Source organism: Sturnira hondurensis, unplaced genomic scaffold (genome assembly GCF_014824575.4).
Source record: "Sturnira hondurensis isolate 20B ecotype Veracruz unplaced genomic scaffold, ASM1482457v3 Scaffold0020787, whole genome shotgun sequence".
In the NCBI taxonomy this organism is placed as follows: Eukaryota; Metazoa; Chordata; class Mammalia; order Chiroptera; family Phyllostomidae; genus Sturnira; species Sturnira hondurensis.
In genome coordinates, this window is record NW_028093418.1 from 3,753,273 (window position 1) to 3,773,065 (window position 19,793).

The 19,793-nt window shown below is 46.5% G+C and overlaps 1 protein-coding gene across 1 annotated transcript; it reads left to right on the plus strand.

Moving 5' to 3' along the window:
* The first annotated feature begins 240 nt into the window (after positions 1-240).
* ZNF502 (zinc finger protein 502) lies at positions 241-19,137 on the plus strand. The gene is made up of 7 exons (XM_037030659.1): positions 241-320; positions 863-963; positions 6,399-6,512; positions 7,039-7,630; positions 7,969-9,815; positions 9,924-10,064; positions 17,733-19,137. Exons 2-5 carry the CDS (start codon positions 894-896, stop codon positions 8,945-8,947), a joined length of 1,755 nt encoding a protein of 584 aa, XP_036886554.1. The 5' UTR covers positions 241-320; positions 863-893; the 3' UTR covers positions 8,948-9,815; positions 9,924-10,064; positions 17,733-19,137.
* Positions 19,138-19,793: the final 656 nt, after the last annotated feature.

The window sequence follows — 19,793 nt, forward strand, 5'->3', positions numbered from 1 at the left end:
CTGCTGCTCCTGCAGTAAAGAAAACCACAGCTGTGACGGTCTCAGACGTAGGAAGCGGGACGTTGAAGGCAGGATATCTTTTAAGCCGAGGGACGAGGTCGTCACTGTTAGGCATACCAGGAACGAGACAGGGTTTGGAGGCCCCACCGAGACGCACCTCCCGCTTCCTACAGGAGCAGATGCGGACAGCAGGGCCGCGGGGCCGCCGGTGACGCACTACCGGCCGCGCCGCCGCTCTTCCGGCCGGGGCGGGGAGGCCTGCGCCCGGGGTCCGGCGCCTCTGGCTCTGCAGTCGCAGCCCCGAGGGGCCCCGGATCTAGGTGAGCAGGCGGGGCCCCAGGGAGGGAAAGGGAGCAGCTCAGGGCAGCCGGCTGGAGCCTTACGTGGGAAGCCTGCTCCGGCTCGTCCTCCCCCACGTGCTGCCGGCGCGCGTGGCCCGGGACTCCCGGCGGCGTCGGCCTTCCCTCGGGGGCCGGCCCCGAGGTGATTGATGCCCGAGAAGACGGAGTGAATGAATGGATGGTTGAGTGAGAGACGAGTGATCCGATAAATTTAGGAAAGGACATCCCGAGTCTGGGTCTGGGTACCACGGACTTCCCGCAGTCAGTCCTGCAGCTCAGAAATGGTCCTCGTCCTCTTAAGAGATGGCAAATAGAGCTAAACGCGCGAGGGTGGGGCGGGTCGAGAGCGGGCTTCTCAAGTTCCCGGGGGTACGGAGGCTGTTCACTGAACTCAAGTCGGGCTGTCCAGTGGCCCCTGCCTTCCTTTGTTTACAAGGCTCAGTGGGCAGCTAGTATGTTACAGCACCTACGCAGGCGTCAGGGTCTTCCATCAGATTTTACTCTCCGCTTTTTTGCCAAAGATTGCTCAGAATTCCGGGGCGGGGTTGCGGAATGAGTGACGTCAGAGCCTGCCAAATGAGAAGATGCTTTCAGTCTAGTGTTGGAAGATACATATACACACGTGAGCAGGTTTTTGCGACTTTACATGTATTGATATTTAGCACTTAACAGGCCCTGTTTAAAGCAGTTGTGCTAATTCGTTTAATCTTCACAGCAACGTATTATCCGTAGTTCTTGACGAGGAAATTGAGGTACAGAGAACAGATAACTTCTCCAAGGACAAATTGCTTGTAAGTGACCCAAAGCGACAAAAGAGGTGGATCCATCGTGCAGCTGCAGCCTGGGTATGCAACACTGACAAATCCGAGAAAGGCTTCAGAGAAGAGCACATTTCAATGTGGTCTTATTGAAAGAATTGTGTTTCAGATTTTGAAAAAGCCCACCTGACTTGCCCAGAACCCTTCACCTAGTTATGGAGAGGGTAAAGAGCGGGCAGCGAGGAGAATGCTGGCGAGGTGTGGGGCAGCAACCGGCTCCCTGTCACTTCTAACGGGAAACTAGTAAAAGCTTCTTTCCTATTTCCCTTCATCATAATACCCGTCTCAGGCAGAGATTCAGACAGAACCTTTTAGCCTCTGCAAATCACTAACAATCACATTGTTCTATAGTACGCATTTGTGGAAACACCTGTACATTCCTTTCTGGGGAACTTACAGACCAGGGAGTCAGCGGTCTGGTCCATGTTTTTGTAACACCTGCTTCTGTAAAAAAAAAAATGTTTTATTGAAACAGCTAAGCTCATTTTTTTACATATTGTCTAGTTCTGTTTTCAGACTATAAAGGCAAAGCTGAATAATGACATAGAGAGCGGCCTTGTGATCCGGGAAGATGGAAATACTTACTTTGTAGCTCTTTACAGAAGAAGTCCCCAGTGTGACAGAAACTGCTGACAGTGCAGATGGTCACAGTTTAAGGGGAGTGGCCGTCTGCAAGATGTCTTTCCTTCTCCACAGGCTTTGCTCTCAGGCAGCTTAACTCTTAACTACTGCTGAGTGCCCGCTTTGTGACAGATGGTCAGGGTGTTTCACATGCGTCAACTCATTTAGTCAAGGGTTCACAGAATGTCAAAGCTAGAAGGAGTGATGACTACTGTCTGATTTGTCACCCTTTTCAGATAGCCTTTCACAGGGGCCCACTCCCACGGGCTGTGACAGAATGAAATTTCCTGACTCCCAATGCACCCTGAGTGGGAGGCCAGTACCAGGGCCATTGGATCTGGCTTTCGTTTTGGTTTTTGTTTCTGGGTTTTGTTTTTGTTTTTGTTTTTGTTTTTTTGTTTTTTGGTGAGGGACTATTGAAACCCATGAGTGAGGTCTGTCATTTTCAAAATAATTATTTCCCTGACTATAAAAGTAATGCATGTATACTGTAGGGAAAGTGAAATATATAGAAGATTGTGAAAGACAAAGGAAAATCACCTGTTACATGTCCTGGAGTTCAGTGTGTGAACATTTTGGTGGGTTTCCTTCTCTCCCTGGTACCTGTGTTTTTTTTAAACATCTGTGTGTTAATAATAGTTTCTCTTGCCCTGGCTGGTATAGCTCAGTGTATTGAGCTCGGGCCTGCTCTGCAAACAACACAATCCCAGTTCGATTCCCAGTCAGGGCACATGCCTGGGTTTCAGGCCAGTTCCCAGCAGGGGACTCATAAGAGGCAACCATACATTGACATTTCTCTTCTTCTCTCCTTCCTTTCCTCTCTAAAGATAAATAAATAAAATCTTAAAAAACAATAATAATAGTTTCTCTTTATCATTCATAATTCTCCATAGTGACTGATGATTAATTTTCCTTGATCTTATTCACATACGCATTTTAACATATGATGTTAGGTTTACTTGAAATTTTAATATCCTGGATATTTCCTATTTACATATAAATATTCAGTCTTTTCTAGTGGCTCCCATATTTCTTTATTTTTATTTTTACTCTTGATGTCCATATAATTTCTACCAAATGGAAGTGCCATAATTGCTAAGCCTCAGTGTCCCTCAATAGAAAATTGTGTTTTCTTACATTTCAAGGGGATTTACTTTTTTTAACGGTTAACAAAAGGATTCATTTTTTTTCCTCTCTGGGAAGTTACTTCTCTGTGAAAAAGTTCTAACAGTGGAATTCCTGGGTCAAACAACACAGGCATTTGTATACCACGTATGATGCTTCGAGGATCACCTGCAATACATGGCAGGTGTTGCATAAACTTGACGACTTCTCCTCTCGCTTCCTGTCCCACAAAGGGACCGTCACTGTGTCCCAACTGCGCGTGAGCCCGTAGCTTCAGGGTCCGATGCACACTGCCAGATTTCTGCTGGAATGGTGGCGCCCGTCTACGTTTTCACTGGTGACGTGAGAGAAGCTTCCTTTCCCTGCACCTTTGCTGGTCTTGAACTTTAACATTAAAAAAAATACAGTGCGATATAAAAATTGATTCTTCATTCCTTCAGCTTCCGTTTCTTTGACTACCACTGAAATGGAACTTCGTCTTGACATGCTTTCTGGCCTTTTGTCATGTTGGTATATTTGTTGTACATACTATTTCTCTATCAGTTCATCTTTTTCTTCCTCAGTAATAAGTCTTTTATCTATTAGATGTATCTACTCTTTGGTGTATAAGTCGAAGTACTTTTCCTAGATTGTTTGCCTTTTGGTTTTATTTGTATGTTGAGTATAGAGATTGTTGCTTTTCTGTGGCCAGATTTATCTAGTTTGTCTTTGCGGTTTGTGCTTTTATGCATAATGCTTAGAAAAGGCTACTTTAACCCTAGAATCAGTCATTTGTCAATATTTTTTTGTTTCATTTTTAATATTTAACCTTTCTTTAATATGTTTAGATTTTTTTGACAATATGGTATGAGGCAGGAATCTCACTAGGTGTTTGTTCCAGGTAGTTAAGCAACAATCTCAATGTAATTTATAAATAATCAATTTTTATTATTATAAATGCCAATTTTATCATATGTTAAATTTTTATTTATTTCTCTTACTGGATTAGGACTCTGTGAAAGCAAAAGCCAGAGTTCATCTTCCTTTTAACTGTGTAAACTTACTGTTGAGGTTTTCCTCAACACCCTTTTTTCATGATTTTGATCTGTTACTCCAGAATTTCAGTTGTCCACTTTATGCCAAAAACTCTAGATGCAAGTTTTTGACACGTACTTCTCCCCTCTATCCCAGATACGTACACCTACTTTCTGTTTGGATACTTCAAAACTAGACATATTTCTTCCTCCCTGACCAGTGTTCCCACTCGCACTGTCATCACACACCAAAACCCAGCGAGTTATCCTGGATTCCCCCCTCTCCTCACCGCCGTCCCCTGCCCGAATATTCACCCACCCGCGGACTCTGGGTCTGAGGTGAGTCCCTTGCTGGGGCTCTTCCACTTCTCGCCTGGCCTCCCCTTCTTTCACCCCTTATATATGTTTTTTCTCACGGACACAGAAAGTTCTAATCTATTTCTTTAAACAGGAAATCTGATGTTACATCTTTTCCAAACATTTTCACATCCTTTTTATGGCTTTTTGCCCGTTTTGGGGTAAATGCCTTAAAATGGTTTGCAGGGTTGTATTTGATCTGGCCTTTGTTTAACTCGGGCTTTGTGTCCTATTTCTGGTGCTTAATACATTGACTTACTGGATCTTTTTCATTATTCCAAAGTACTGAGCCTGATTCCTTTTGTAAGTTCTGTTCATCTCTCTGGTATATTCTTTTTCCTCCTCAGGTGTCTAATTTCTACTAATGTCGTTTTCAGGGAGGCTTCCTTTCCCAAGCAGATTAGGTGCCCTCTGCTCTATATTCCACAACACCCCATATTTCCACTTTTGTAATTCCCATTTTGTAACTACTGGTTTAATGTCCTTGTCCAGCTACGCTGTAAGCTGTGTGCAGGCAGGGGCATGTCTCACTTTTTCTCCACTGTCTAGCTCTGATTATACCCTAACCCCACTCCACTCTGTGTCCCTGCTGTGAAAGAGTAACAGGAAATCCCAGGTAGAATCCTCTTATACTTCTAAGGCTCAACATGGAAGTACAGGCCTTCAGGCCCTGGATGGTGGGGCTCAGTGATCTGAGCGCCGGCCTGCAAACCGAAAGGTTGCTGGTTCAATTCCCAGTCAGGGCACATGCCTGGGTTTTGGGCCAGGTCCCCAGTTAGGGGTGTGTGAGAGGCAGCCGATCGATGTGACCTCTCACACATCAGTGTTTCTCTCCCTCTCTTTCTCCCTCCCTTCCCTTCTTTCTAATAACAAATAAATAAAATCCTTTTTAAAAAAAATAGTGAAAACGTTTGGCCGTGGCTGGTATGGCTCAGTGGATTGAATGCCAACCTGTGAACCAAAGCGACCGGTTTGATTCCCAGTCAGGGCATACACCTGCATTGCAGGCCAAGTCCTCAGCCGGGGGCATGTGAGAGGCAGCCATACGTTGATGTTTCTCTCTTTATCCCTCTCTCTTCCTCTAAAAATAATTACAAAAAAAGTATAAGCTTTCGTGAGAAGTACACAGGACCAGCCCTGTGCAGTTCAGCAGGCACAGCCTATGTCATGCCTTCCAAGCTCTCAGTTATGCTAAAACTGTCTCTGTCTTACTTGAAATAATGCTGCCTCTCCTACTTCATATGTCAGTGTTATGTGGAGAGACATTTTTGGATAAACTTTTATAATGTTGACAGTCCAAACACCAGAAACTCTACTATTATTTTATAAAGTATTTTATTTAAACTGTAGCCTACACTCATATTGAGCTGTGCCTGAAGAAAACCTGTTTGATACGACATTTAGAAGAAAGGACCGTTGGTGTGTCTCTAGGTTGTGTCTAGTAGAGTTCCCCAACTCCTGTCTATGTGCTCGGCATGTAGTGGAGGTGGGTGGATCAGGCTCAATCCATTAGCCTTGCTCTGAGGCCAAAAGTTGCCCGTGCAACTTTTGATTTTATTGAATTTTCATGTACATTATTGTATAATGGACAGAGTGTACTAATTGACATGAATATTTCTATCCACTTATTAGTTATTTTTATTATTAAGAATGACATTCTTGCGCTGGCTGGTGTAGCTCAGTGGATTGAGCACGGGCCTGTGAACCAAAGGATCACAGTTTGATTCCCAGTCAGGGCACATGCCTGGGTTACAAGCCAGTTCCCGGCAGGGGACGCACGAGAGGCAACCATACATTGATGTTTCTCTCCCTCTCTCCTTCCCTTCCCCTCTAAAGATAAATAAATAAAATCTTTTAAAAAATGACATTCTTGCTCATTCATCAAGCACTTGAATGTTTGTTAATATGTCAGTCTGTCTAGTTGTCACTTGGAGAGCTGACACATGGAGTTTGTGAACCTAGAGGGCTGTAAGCCGACCCTGATTCTTGCTGATTCAGTCACATGGCTAACCTGACAGGCTCTGTATGAATTGTTGGTCTCCCTAGGCAACAGCTCTTTCTCATTTTTCTGTTTACTGGGACAGTGACATGCCATCACCCACCTTTTTTTCCCCTGTGAGCAGGCCTCCCAGTTTTCCAGCCTCGAAGTGTTCTACAACTAAAGCAAGGAGAAGATTTGTGGGTGTTGAGTATGCAAGGAGCTGAAGAGAGAGAAATTGGAAGAGAGGTCTGTCCAGGTGAGTGAGCAAGGGACAACCACTGGGAAACACAGCAGGGCTTTGGGAATTGTCCAGGAGAGACTGAATGGAGCTCAGGAGATGAAACCACCCCAACTCTCGGGATGTTGGGGCAGATGTGGTGAGCTGCTCTTGGGGTCAGCTTTCCCCCATACTCATTTTGTCTTTCTCAGTTTCAGCATTTGCCTTTTTACATTCTCCTACTCTCCTCTACTCTTTGAATATCAACAGCCCGTGTTTTCTGTCCTGCCCTGATCATTAGCCTGCAGTTGTTGCTTTCCCTTTATCTCCCTGTTCTCTGGTTCTCTCACTCTTTGGGCGTCCATAGCTGCCCTTTCCACGGGGTTCCTCACTAACAGCGATCACGTTATTCTGACGCAGGTCTCTTCCACCACTCGCAGCCTTGAATTACTTGTCCTACTTGCCTTTATTGGTTTTTACTGAGACCTGTACCTTAGGTCCCAGAACTTCAGGGGCCTCCACTTTGCCCCACGTAAGAGATACTCATTCTGGTGGTTTCTTTCAGGTTGGGTGAACAAGCCTGCTCCAGAACAGGATGTCTCTGAAAACGATTCACCAGGGACAGTGGGAAAGAGACTCCAAGGGGATGAATCCCAGCATTTTGCATTCGATGACAAATGCGCATATGAGAGCATGAAGGAAAACTCTCCTGGAGATGTTCCTGAGCCCCGCCTTTTTCAGGAAGGTTTTAGGGGAAGAACTTTCATCCACAAGGAAGCTCCTCCTGCAATGATCAGCCAAGAATATAATTTTGAGAAAAGGTTGCTTTTGACCTCAAGCCTTGTTACACATCTCAGGGCTTCTACAGAAGAGAGTGTACACCAGTGGGAGACAAGCAGCGTACATGCCAGTGAGATTTCAGACCACAGTAAATGCTCGACTGTCTCCACACGGAGGAGGCCTTGGCAGTGTAGTGAGTGTGGCAGACATTTCACTCAGCGCTCATCCCTGACCCAGCATCAGAGAACTCATACTGGAGAGAGACCCTATGCGTGTGAGGAGTGTGGGAAAGCCTTCGGTCGCAGTTCATTCCTTGTTCAGCATCAAAGAATCCACACTGGGGTGAAACCGTACAGATGTGAGCAGTGCGGGAAAACATTTCGATGTCGATCATTTCTTACCCAGCATCAGAGAATCCACACTGGAGAGAAACCTTATAAATGTAGTGAATGTGGGAATTCCTTCCGCAGTCATTCACATCTCACCGAACACCAGCGAATCCACACTGGGGAGAAACCTTACAAATGTAATTGGTGTGGGAAGTCATTCAATCAGAACGCACACCTCATTCATCATCAGAGAATTCACACTGGGGAGAAACCTTATTTGTGCAATGAATGTGGCTCCTCTTTTCGCAAACNAGTTCATTCCTTGTTCAGCATCAAAGAATCCACACTGGGGTGAAACCGTACAGATGTGAGCAGTGCGGGAAAACATTTCGATGTCGATCATTTCTTACCCAGCATCAGAGAATCCACACTGGAGAGAAACCTTATAAATGTAGTGAATGTGGGAATTCCTTCCGCAATCATTCACATCTCACCGAACACCAGCGAATCCACACTGGGGAGAAACCTTACAAATGTAATTGGTGTGGGAAGTCATTCAGTCAGAACGCACACCTCATTCATCATCAGAGAATTCACACTGGGGAGAAACCTTATTTGTGCAATGAATGTGGCTCCTCTTTTCGCAAACACTCCAATCTCACACAACATCAGAGAATTCACACAGGGGAGAAACCCCACAAATGTGATGAATGTGGGAAAACTTTCCAAACAAAGGCGAACCTCTCTCAGCATCGAAGAATTCATACTGGAGAGAAGCCCTATACATGTAAGGAGTGTGGCAAAGCTTTTTGTCAGAGTCCGTCCCTTATTAAACACCTGCGAGTTCACACTGGCGAGAAGCCCTACACATGTAAGGAGTGTGGCAAAGCTTTCACTCAGAGCGCCCCACTCACTAAGCATCAGAGAGTTCACACAGGAGAGAGACCCTACAGGTGCAGTGAGTGCGGTAAAGCCTTCATTCAGAGCATTTGCCTTGTTCGGCATCAGAGAAGTCACACTGGAGAAAAACCTTATAAATGCCAGGAGTGTGGGAAGGGCTTCAATCAGAATACCTGCCTCACTCAGCATATGAGAATTCATACTGGAGAGAAGCCCTATGAATGTCAAGAATGTGGGAAAGCCTTTGCTCACAGCTCCTCTCTTACTGAACATCATAGAACTCACACTGGTGAGAAACTCTATAAATGTAGTGAGTGTGAGAAAACCTTCCGCAAGTATGCACACCTTAGTGAACATTACAGGATTCACACTGGTGAGAAGCCTTATGAATGCGTTGAGTGTGGAAAATTCTTCAGACACAGTTCAGTCCTTTTCAGACATCAGAAGCTTCACAGTGGTGAATGAACCTGGCTTTAGGTTATGGCAGTTTCTCAAAAAAACTGGTTAGGAATTTGGCAGTGGGGAGAGGGGCCTGTAGGGTCACTGGAGGGAAGGATGAAGGAGCCTTGAATACTGCACTCAGAAGACTGTTTCAGAGATGTATGCAGGGCTTGGAGAACGCAGAGCCTACTCCAGGTGGGCATCTGGGAGTACAGGGTACCAGGGAAGTTCTTGCATTTCAGGTAAATCCTTGCTGCTTGCCGCTCCTCTCCCCCCGTGTGACCTCTACACCTCAAGATGCCATTTGATAAGTTAGCACTTGTGTCTCCCTTACTACATTCCAGCCACATGTTCCCAAGTTGTCACATCTGTTCACTGACCCGTAGGCCGAGGTGCTTTTCCAAACGCTCATTGTGAGGGTGGCGGCAGATCTGAGGCCATGCTAAGCAGCCACCAGACGTTTGAGGCAGCTCCAGCCGTGCTGCTGTGGGTCGCCTGTGAGTCGTCCCATCGAGGGGAGCGAAGCAGGTGAAAGGCAGTCCATGCTCGGCAGTAGCGGGGTATGTGGCAAGAACTGGGCTGATCTCTAAGACACATTGGTAAAGAAGGCTTTTATCAGGGTTGGGGGGATCTTTCCTGGGACTTTTGAGCTGGAGAAAGGAGGTCAAGAGAGACTTCTGGAATGATGCCAGTTTGTGGAAGGGCATCATATTTGCCCAGAGGGCCCTGGAGAGGGAGGCCCAGTCTGTGTCCTGGAGCAATAGTGGCTTACCCAGCGTGGAGGTGGCTTGTGTGAGGCTGGTGTTCAGAAGAGGCGGTGAGCAGGAAATCTGCACGTGTCAGAGTGAGGCATCAACATGCCCCTCCCTGGACTACAGTGTACACCCGCCTCGTAAGTTTGGCTGGATCACAAGTTCACAGGGACTAAGGGAGAGGGCCCTTAAATCACAGTGTCCAAACAAAATGGGACTGAGGGGGGTTGTTTTTGTTTTGCCTTTAGGGAGGCGGAAGCATTAGTGAAGAAGGAAGACAGCCTTTTGGGTTGGCTGGAGTTGGGGGCTGCTACACCAGACTTTGAGAATATGTTGATCGCTGTAGCTGGGAGAGCTGGGTTTCATGATGCCACTGGTGGCCATAACAGGTTTGTTAGATCTTTGCTGTTTGTGTTTGCACTAGGCCTGTCCTATTCCTGTATATTTGCCCTTTCCTGCAGATTAAGAGTATCTAGGGAAACATTTCTCATGGGCTAAATTTGGAACGCGTTCTAGGGAGGACTCCCTGAAAAACAAGATACCACGGGTTGCTACTGACTTAAGGTATTTTATTCTGAGAAAGGGCGTGTTTTTATCTTCTCCTTTACTCCCTTTCATGTTCCCTGCTACCCACAGCCTCTGCTCCAGAAGATTGTGGATAGCCTTTGATAGGAAATCATTTCTAGGCTCTGAAGCTTTTAAACAGCTTTAATACAGCTTTTAAAATGTGGCTATTGAAACAGTGAAAGTGAGCTGATTTTGGAATGGTTGATCTTTTGGAACTTGGCATTGACTGTTTCTAGGAGCAACTGTCTTGTAAGCATTGCTTTGAGACATTAACTACTATTAACGGGAATGTGAAGAAGTACGCTTTTCTCTCTCCAGCTGTGAAGCTGTGTTCTCAAAACCTGGCACAGGGCAATTTATAACTGAGTAAATTAATACTGTAATATAGCAAATATAGCCCTATGGAGACTTTATATTTTATGCTCATAAGAAACAGTCTGTAGAAAGCAAGTGTCGATGTATTTATACTTTGCTAATATGAAAAATAACATAGAATTCATTGATGGCACATAGTAAATGTTCAGTAACATTTATTTGTTAACGTATTTTAAAGTCTTTGCCCACCAGAAACTATAGGAAATTCCTGCTGTGGTGGCAGTTAGCAGAATTAACATTCCTCTTTTTGGAGTCCAGATTAGAGATTAGAAAGGATAAGGAGTGTTTTTGGAAGAAGTAAAGGTCAAACAAAAGCAAAAGATGTCTTGACTTCTCGTTAGAAAGATTTTACCAAAACAAAAAAGATTTTGCAAGATGAAATGGACCCAACTCTTCAGTTTTTAACGATCAGGATTAGAGACTGCTATATTTTCACTCCTGGGGAGACAGGGAGGAAGGGAACTGGTCGTCTCTCCACTGTCCTCATTCCATATTCTCATACTTGCAACACTTGTTTGTAATTTGCTCTTTGTTGCCAGCCCGCCGTGTGCACAGTCCCTCCGCTGGGCCCCGAACCCGGGAACTTCCCTCTTCCTCAGACTTCCTCTTCCCAAGTCTTCACATCCAGTCCGCTGCTGCATCCTGTTGATACTGTCTCCTGAATCTGGAAGCCGCCTTCACTGCCCTTGGTTGAGTCCAGCTCCCCAGTTCATCGCCTGCACTTTCCATTGGTCTAACCAGGCTGTAAGTTTCTTGCCCTAGTAGGCCAACTTTCACATTTCTTCTGGGCAGTCTTTGTACGACGACTATGGAACCTGTGTTATTCTCTCTCCTAATAAGGTTCTTTCCCCTTAGACAGGCATCGGAGGCCCCATATCTGGCCCATGTTTTCTTTGACCTCAACTAAAATACTGAGTCAGACTTTTCTCCATGCCAACATGTGACTTAGGTCTACAGTTAGCAGCAGAAAGGTGGTATGGTGAATATATGAGTGTGTCCATGAATTGTTTGCAAGGAGCAATCGTTCTGGACCTTTCTGTAAGGTGCAGAGTATGTAGTTGTATTAAGCAGAGGATCCCATAGGAAGAATTAGGTTGCAATGTGTTTTTTTGTTTGTTTCCCTGCAAAGGAGGCGTTTAAATGTCCTACCACAGTGGAACGCAGTCCTTTCAGATATGTTGGTGTCAGGGTCAACAGGAAGAGAGAACTGCATGCAGATGTGGAAGCATAGCTATGTCGGCAGGACCACCGCGAAGGCAGCAGGAGCTGACCAGGGATGCTGGCCGTGCAGAAAGCAGCTGAGCTTAGAATTCCCACCATGGAAGCACCTTCTGAGCTCACGGCTTTCCCTGAGCTCTGGAAACAGACAACTGGCCTGTGTTGCTCATTCACAATGTGTTGAAATTTAATTTGTGGTTTCAGAAGGACACAGGAGACGAGGCCACATTAGATCCTCACACCATCAGAAGGGAAAACAGGTGGTTGGGTTTGCCAAGGTCACATAGCCAGTAAGTGTTAAGTGAAATGGAAACTTCGGTGTTCTTTCTCACTTCTGCTTCAGATTTCCCTGTTGGTTACCTCTGCTCTATGATGCCTCATCACTTGTGTCTATTACATGACACGAATATATTGATCACTCAAGGCTCCAACCTTCCCTGTTCCTGAGGATTGGAGGAGCTCACTTTAGATCAGGAACACTTCTGGCCCTCAAAATCAGACCTTGCATGTAAGGGTAAGGAGTAAGTCGACTTTGCATTATGACCCCACCTTCCTTCCTACCTAAAGCAGACATCTAGCCTTCAGCCCTCCCATTCATTCTCTACCTTTCAGTGAGAGAAGCTCAGCCTGAATTGCTCTTAAGCCCTATTTCTGTGCTCTGCCTAGGGTGTCACCTCTGCATGCGCAGGGTTAGTTTCCACACCGCAGAGTCTGCTGGTTGAGAGATTCTTTTTTTTTAAAGATTTTATTTATTTATTTATTTTTAGAGGGGAAGTAGAAAGGGAGAGAAACATCAATGTATGGTTGCCTTTTGTGCTTCCCCTGCTGGTAGTTAGCCTGCAAGGAACCGGCCTGCAACCCAGGTATGTGCCCTGACTGGGAATCGAACCGCGATCGCCTGGTTCGCAAGCCCGCGCTCAATCCTCTGAGCTACGCCAGCCAGGGCCTGAGAGATTCTTTAAGGCCTGTTGGAAAATACGAACAGGCCTCAGTTCTCTGGCCTGTGGGATACTAGGGCTGCAGAGAAGAACTTGCTCCAGAGGAGTGTCGGGACTGCCACTGGTAATGGGCAGGCTCGGCGTGGTGCCCAGTCAGCGCACAGTTGTACAAAGGGTGCTCTTTTACTTTTTTAAAGATCTGGCTTATTTTTAGAGAGGGAATGGAGGGAGAAAGGGAGAGATACATCCACATGGCAGAGTAACGTTGATTAGTTGCATCTCGTGAGCATCTCAACTGGGGACCGAACCTGCAATGCAGGCAGGTGCCCTGACTGGGAACTGAACTGGCGACCGCTCACTTTTGTGCGCTAACGCCGACCAGTGGAGCCACACTGGTCAGGGCAAAGGTGCTCCTTTAGGGGAAGATGGTTAGTCTGGCATCTGCACTCCTGATTTCAGGCCCTAAATTATGGACTTCATTTTGGGAAAACATCTGGACAGTCGAGCAGGTAACTTCTCTCCTGCATCTCATCCATTTATCCAAGTGTTTACACAGTGCCTGATTTTGCACAACAGGAATATGAAGCTAAGCAGACACAGTGGCTGGCGGGCCCCCACTCTCACTTCCCTTCTGCTTCCTCCACAAACATCAGTGTGTGGTTGCCTGGTTGCCTCTCAGCCGCCCTCTACTGGGGACCTGGCTGGCAACACAGGCATGTACCCTGGGAGTTGAACCAGTGACCCTTTGGTTTGCAGGCTGGCGTTTAATCCACTGAACCACACCAGTCAGGGCCCCCTCTGCTTCCTTACTGCGAAGGGTGCCTGTTAAGATGGGTTTGTGCACTTTCTGGAGCCAGGCTCTTGGCTGGGGAGGAACCACTGAGAGAAAGGAAGCCACCCCAGCCTTCCTAGAGCAGACAGCTGTGGCTATCACCTGCAGCCTGGGCTGTGTCGTAGCACCAGAGGGGCCTCAGGGGACCTTGGGGTGTGAGTGGGACTCCCTGTGGAGCCGCATCCACCTTGCTGGGCTGTGGTGGTCCCAACCCCACCCCCACCTCCCAGTGCTTCCCTTGGACACCAGGGAGGGGGCCACAGCCCCACCTGTGGGGCGAGCAGGGCCCTTTGGAGAGAAGGCCACAGACTGGGCCAGCTCCTCTGGTGAGGGAAGCTACGAGGCTACTGGAGAGCCCTAGCCTGGGAGTTGGAGACCTGGGTTCCTTTGCATGTAGTCGATCCAGCAAGCAAACCTCTGGGCACTACTTTTTCTGATTTCCGAAGCAATGCTAGTCCTTATTTTGTTGCTTCACAGAGGTGTGTGTGGCATGAGTATACCGTACATGAGTTACCATCTTCCTTTCACTAAGTTTTTATTCTCTAAAAGTAACAGTAGGTATGAAGACATATAGACTCAGTAATGATAGCAGCAGGTAGCATTTATGTAATGCTTACCTACCAGCATTCTTCTAACTACTCACTTATGCATCGTTACAACTGTATGGAGTACTTGTTACTGCCTGTTAACTTGAGACAACTCTGATCACCTCTTCTCGGGGTCACAGAAAGGTTAAGTAACCTGCCAAGGCCACTTAGCTCCGACATGCTCCTTAGAGCCTGTGCTGCCCTTGTCTTCAGGCTCGTGGGGGAAACTGATCATGGTCGGTGTTAAAACAGGGTGGGAAGTGCTGCAGTGGAGACGTGGCATTCTTTCAGCACACCGAGGGGGGAGTGCCTTAGACCTGTGAGAAGTTTCCACGAGGGAGAGGGCTGGTTCGAGTTTGACCTGAATGTTAGACTTTGAATAGGAGTTTGAAAGTGCTTTGTGCAGTGTCCAGTAGGAGGTGCTAGTGGATTCGGAGGATTCAACTGGAAACCAGGCCCCTCCTTTTGGCCCAGTGTTCCTTCCTTTCTGGTCAGAGAGGGGTTCTTAAAACCTGTCCTCTCAGGTGGGGTCCTTAGCATCTCCCAACAGACGCCCCCTGCCCTTTCTGAAGTTTCTGCCTCGCACAGAGGCGGTCTTTTGCTGAAACCCACCTCTGACTGTGGGCAGATAACTGCTGGGGAGTCCCCCGGCTGTTCACTCGGCCCATTCTCAAAACAGGTGATCTTGCTTGGCCCACAGTGGCTGCTCAGTTTGTACCTTTCAAATAAAGTAATGGAATATCCAGGGTCAATCAAAGGTGGACTGGAAGGTCTTGATTTGAGATTTTTGCTTTTTCCATCTGTTTTTTAGAATCAAAGAATCACAATGTTGATAGTAGAAGAACCTTTAGATACCTCGTTTTTCAATTTATTTTCACAGATAAGAAAATCAGTTGATATTGAGTGACTTGCTTCAAGTCATTGAACAAGTTAGTGGTAGAGATGGGAAATCCAGACCTCCTGACTCAGTCTAGGGCGTGTCTGCCCTGTACTGTGGCCCTACAGTCTTTGGGTTTTGAAGTCAGTGGCTTCTGTACTAGATTGGGCCTGAAGGGGTGGCCGGGGGAGTCTTTGGTCTCCTCCATCATCCTGTGGAAGAGGGTTTACCCGAGCACGCTCAGTTCTTAGGAGCACCCGCCCTCCTCCTCTGCACATTGTCACATCTCCCTGAAGTCCGCCCACTAACTGACCTTTTTGTCCTTAATGATGATCTGCTAGAACAGTGATATTTTATTCAGACTTAAAAGTCATTTGGGCCCTGGCTGGTGTGGCTCAATGGATTGGCCGCTGGCCTGCGAACCAAAAGGTTGCCTGTTCGATTCCCAGGCAGAGCACATGCCTGGGTTGTGGGCCAGGTCCCTGGTTGGGGGCGTGCGAGAGGCAAGTGACAAGTTTCTGTCACACGCCAATGTTTCTCTCCATTTCTTCCTCCCTTCCCCTCTCTCTGAAAATAAGTAAAATCTTTAAAAAGATAGTCGTAAAGTTAGGGATGGGATACTCCTGGGTTCCTCTGAATCCAGAGAATCAAGTAGGCTGTTTATGGGTGCTTTTTCTTTTCCCTCTGTGCCCCAGATTCCTGCCCTTCCTAGAGCAGAAGACAACCCAGTGTCACTTGTCCTAACAGCTTATCTCCGCATAAGTGAAATCGAACTAGAGAGCCCAAGATGGGTTAAGGGGGTGCGGATTTAACAGCAGTGGCAGACCAATAGTGGGACCCACCAGCGGCAACTGTCGCTAGACCCTTCAGACTGAAAATAGAACTGCCCAGAAATGGGACCATCTTACTGAAATCGCAAGGCTGTGGAGTAATCGGTTACAGGGCAGATCACAGATGGCACTAGGTCTTTTATCCATGCTCTTAGACTGCAGCCAGAATAGGTGCCCCTGCAGTCACCTGGTGGGACACCTGGAAGCCACTCACCGAACCGCTCAGTGTGCCTTAGTGATGTGGTCAGGTCTGCAGAAACTGGTGATACATTGTTGGAGATCTACTGAAAGGTGAGTGTTTCCTTAGAGAATATGCGGTGGATCCTGGCCGTTTGGAAAAGAACCTAAGCAATCACAACTGCTGTTGGTATTCACCGTCAGAGAGCAGGGGAGCCTGGGTATCTGTTAACTCGGGAAGGACAGGTCTGGGTGAGCCGGGTTTTTAGATTTTGGGGATCACGACTAGATCAGGACTACTACATTCTGAAGAACTCGGTCTAGTCTAATATACATATGTAATACATGTACACATGTGTCTGTATATGCGTATAGGCATTGAGAGATTTCTAGGAGAAAGTTCTTCAAAATACCAACCATTTTCTCTGACTGGTAGGGTTTCAGGTAATTTCATTTTTATTTTTTATTGTTTATTTTTTAAAGATTTTATGTATTTATTTAGAGAGGGGGGAAAGGAGGGAGGAAAGAGGGTAAAAACGATGTGAGGGAGAAACATGGACTGGTTGCCTCTCACACATGCACCAACCAGGGACCAGGCCCACAACCCAGGCAGGTGTCCTGACCGGAAATGGAACAGGCGACCTCTGTCTTTGCAGGATGACACCCAACCGACTGAGCCACACCGGCCAGGGCAGTAATTTCATTTTCAGACTGACTTTTCTAGAATGAGCATGCATTCTTTATATGATGAAAAAAACTTTTTTATTTTGGGGAAATAAAGGAAATAAAAGTGTGGTTAGAGTTTTGGTTTTATGTTACCTTTTAAAATCACTTAAAGTTTAGTTTTATGTGTCCGTACTGGGTATTTCTACAGCAGATAGAGAAGTTCAGGCAAAAGAGTCAGTATGTTTAAGATCCAGGGCGGGTCAGGAGTGCCAGTCGGATGAGTCTCTGACAGTGAACAACCTGTGCAGACGGGTGCATCGGTGTGGCCCAGTTGGTTCTCAGCCCAGAAGATGCGTATGTACTAACATGACATGATCGCTGAGACACAGTGAAAAAATGGCAAATTGCATAGCAGCACCTATGGAATGATTTCATTTACGTAAGAATCAAATGCTATGTGTATGTTGAAAATGTGTAATAAAAAGACTCAAAGAATATACTCCAAACTTAGTAATGATCATCTCTGAGAAGGAAATGGGTTTGTTCAGTATGGTGGGGTAGTGATGGTTATAAAAATTACTCTTTTACCCCATATACTTCCATATTATCTAAACATTTGTGAGGATATATTTATGTGTAACATAATTAGAAAACTAAAATGAAAAGTGGCCTCAGAATAAGGATGTGTTGGTGTTTCCAGCGTCATCCTGGGAAAAGCTGGCCTTGGAGTGACGGTGGGACCTGCGTGTTCAGTCACTGTCTGAGCCCGTGCACCCCGATTCGGGGCACCGGGGTTTCAGGGTTTGATGCCATTCGGACGAGCTGAGTAGTCCGATCTTTCTCTAACTGTGCTTCCGGAGCCACGATGACAGTGACCTGGTTCCCTCCGTTTCCTGCATGGCAATTAATCACTGTAAGGAATCTTACAGATTTCCCAAGACCTGTCGCTACTTAATCAGTTTCTGTCACCCCTTCTGATCTTTCCCGCAGGTCATTGTGATCTCCTTTCTCTATTATTGACAAGAAGATAAAAGTGAAGACTCCCCACGTAGGCCTCTGTTCTGCACAGAGGATGTCTTCTCTTGTGAACTTCTTTTCAGGTGAGAAGATCAACCCGGAAGGCACAGTGTTAGATGACTGGAGGAAGATGTGGAGAGGCAGGGACCCTGGTCATCAGGGTTCACATCTGGAGAAATTGAAGAGGCGTGCTGAACAAAGAACAGGAGGGGCAACCCTGCAGGAATGGTTGAGAGGGCCACACACACAAGTGTTGCTCTAGTGACAATCATCTTTGAGAAAGTACCTTGTAACTATCATGAATTTGAGAGATGGTTTCTTGTAAACCTGAACGTACTGGACAGACACCTCTCCATTGTGTTAAACATAACATGAGTTCTTGCCAGATCCCACTGCCAACGAAACACCGGAGACTCAGCAAGCAGAAGAAACTATCAGAGTGCACTGCCTGTGGAAATTCTTCACTCAGAGACCATCTTTGACTCAGTATCAGAGGATTCATACGGGGAGAAGCCCTACGTGTGTAGTGACTGTGGAACCTATTTCTGTAAACAGTCAAATCTTACTCAACATCTGAAGGTTCACGTAGGAGAGAAACCTTTTAAATGTAATGAATGTGGCAAAGCCTTCAGTCAGAGCACATGCCTTGTTCGTCTTCAGACAAGTCACTCTGGAAGTAAACCTCTTAAGTGTTTAAGGACTGTGGGAAGGCCTTCGGGCAGAGTGCGTGCCTCAGGGGGCATCAGAGAATGCGTTCAGGAGAGGAGCCCTACACTTGTGACATCTCCACGCAGAACTCTTCCCTGTGGAACACGAGAGAACTCATACTGGAGAGAAACTCGGTAAGTACAGCGTGTGAAAAACCTTTCCACAAGCAAGCCCACCTTAGTGAACATTACAGGGTTCACACTGGAGAAAGACTTTATGAATGTGTCGAGTGTGGGAGGTGCTTTAGGCACCATTCAGCACTTGTTCGGCATTGGAAGTGTCACGTTGGGGAATAAACCTTGGGATATAACCAGTGTGGAAAGACCAATGTGAAAACTCCATTTTCCCTTAAATTCTTGAAAGTTGAAGACTCACTCCGCAGTTGGGATGAGTGTTTTTTATGTCGAGCAAAAGAGTGTCCTGAAAGTTAAAAAACAGACTCAGGACCAGACAGCCTTGAGTTTGATGCCTTCTCTGCCTCTTACTAGGTATGTGACATTATCCTGAGTCTCAGTTGTCCCCACCCTCCTGCCCCAGAGAATAATGAGGACTGTTGCTGGGGTTGTCTTGAGAATAGACAGAGCTGTACATAAATAAAGAACTGCCATTAACTGGTTGAGTTATAGATGTTCCAAAATTTTATAAATGTGGCTAACAAAAACAAGCAAAGCTCGGCATTAGTTTCTGGGGGGATTTTTTTGGTTCTCAATATATTTTTTCTCAGAAACAGTCTTGACATTCCTGCGCCGTTACCACATCCCAGGATTTTGGTCCCTTCTGTATGGACACCGGTGCCCTGGCAAAGCCTGCCCTGGCAGAGGGCGTCAGGAAGGCCCTGGAAGGATCCCGGCGCTGGGAGCGCTCAGCCCCTCACAGTGCATCATCCGGTCATGACGTCAGTGTGACTTACTACTGGTGATGGTACCACCGACCCTTCAGATACAGCGGCATCTCTCTGGTTTCTCCACTGTGAAGCCAGCAATTTCCCTTTTGTAATAAGTATCTTGAGGGGAGATGCTTTGAGACTGTACATATTCTACTTTTCAATATCTTTGGCTACTAATTTTGACTTTTGACATTTTTTGATGAATCTGTCCAACCTCACTTATGTATTTGTTCCCTACAGCTGTTATAACCGATTGTCACAAGCTTGGTGGCTTAGAGGAACAGACATGCATTCTTGAGTTCCAGAGCCAGAGTGTATCAGGCTGAAGTCAGGGTATGGGCAGGGCTACACTCCCTCCGAAGAATTCAGGAGACTGTGTTCCTTGTTTCTTCCAGCTCCTGGCAGCTCCTGGCAGCTCCTGGCTCGCTTTGGCTTGTAGC

Excerpts from the sequence above, each read along its gene's own strand:
- ZNF502 (XM_037030659.1), top strand. The coding sequence starts at position 894 with ATGAGTGACGTCAGAGCCTGCCAAATGAGAAGATGCTTTCAGTCTAGT. Across the intron at positions 964-6,398 it reads TGGAAGATACATATACACAC|GCCTCCCAGTTTTCCAGCCT; the intron begins GTGAGCAGGTTT and ends CCCTGTGAGCAG. Across the intron at positions 7,631-7,968 it reads TGTGAGCAGTGCGGGAAAAC|ATTTCGATGTCGATCATTTC; the intron begins ATTTCGATGTCG and ends GTGCGGGAAAAC.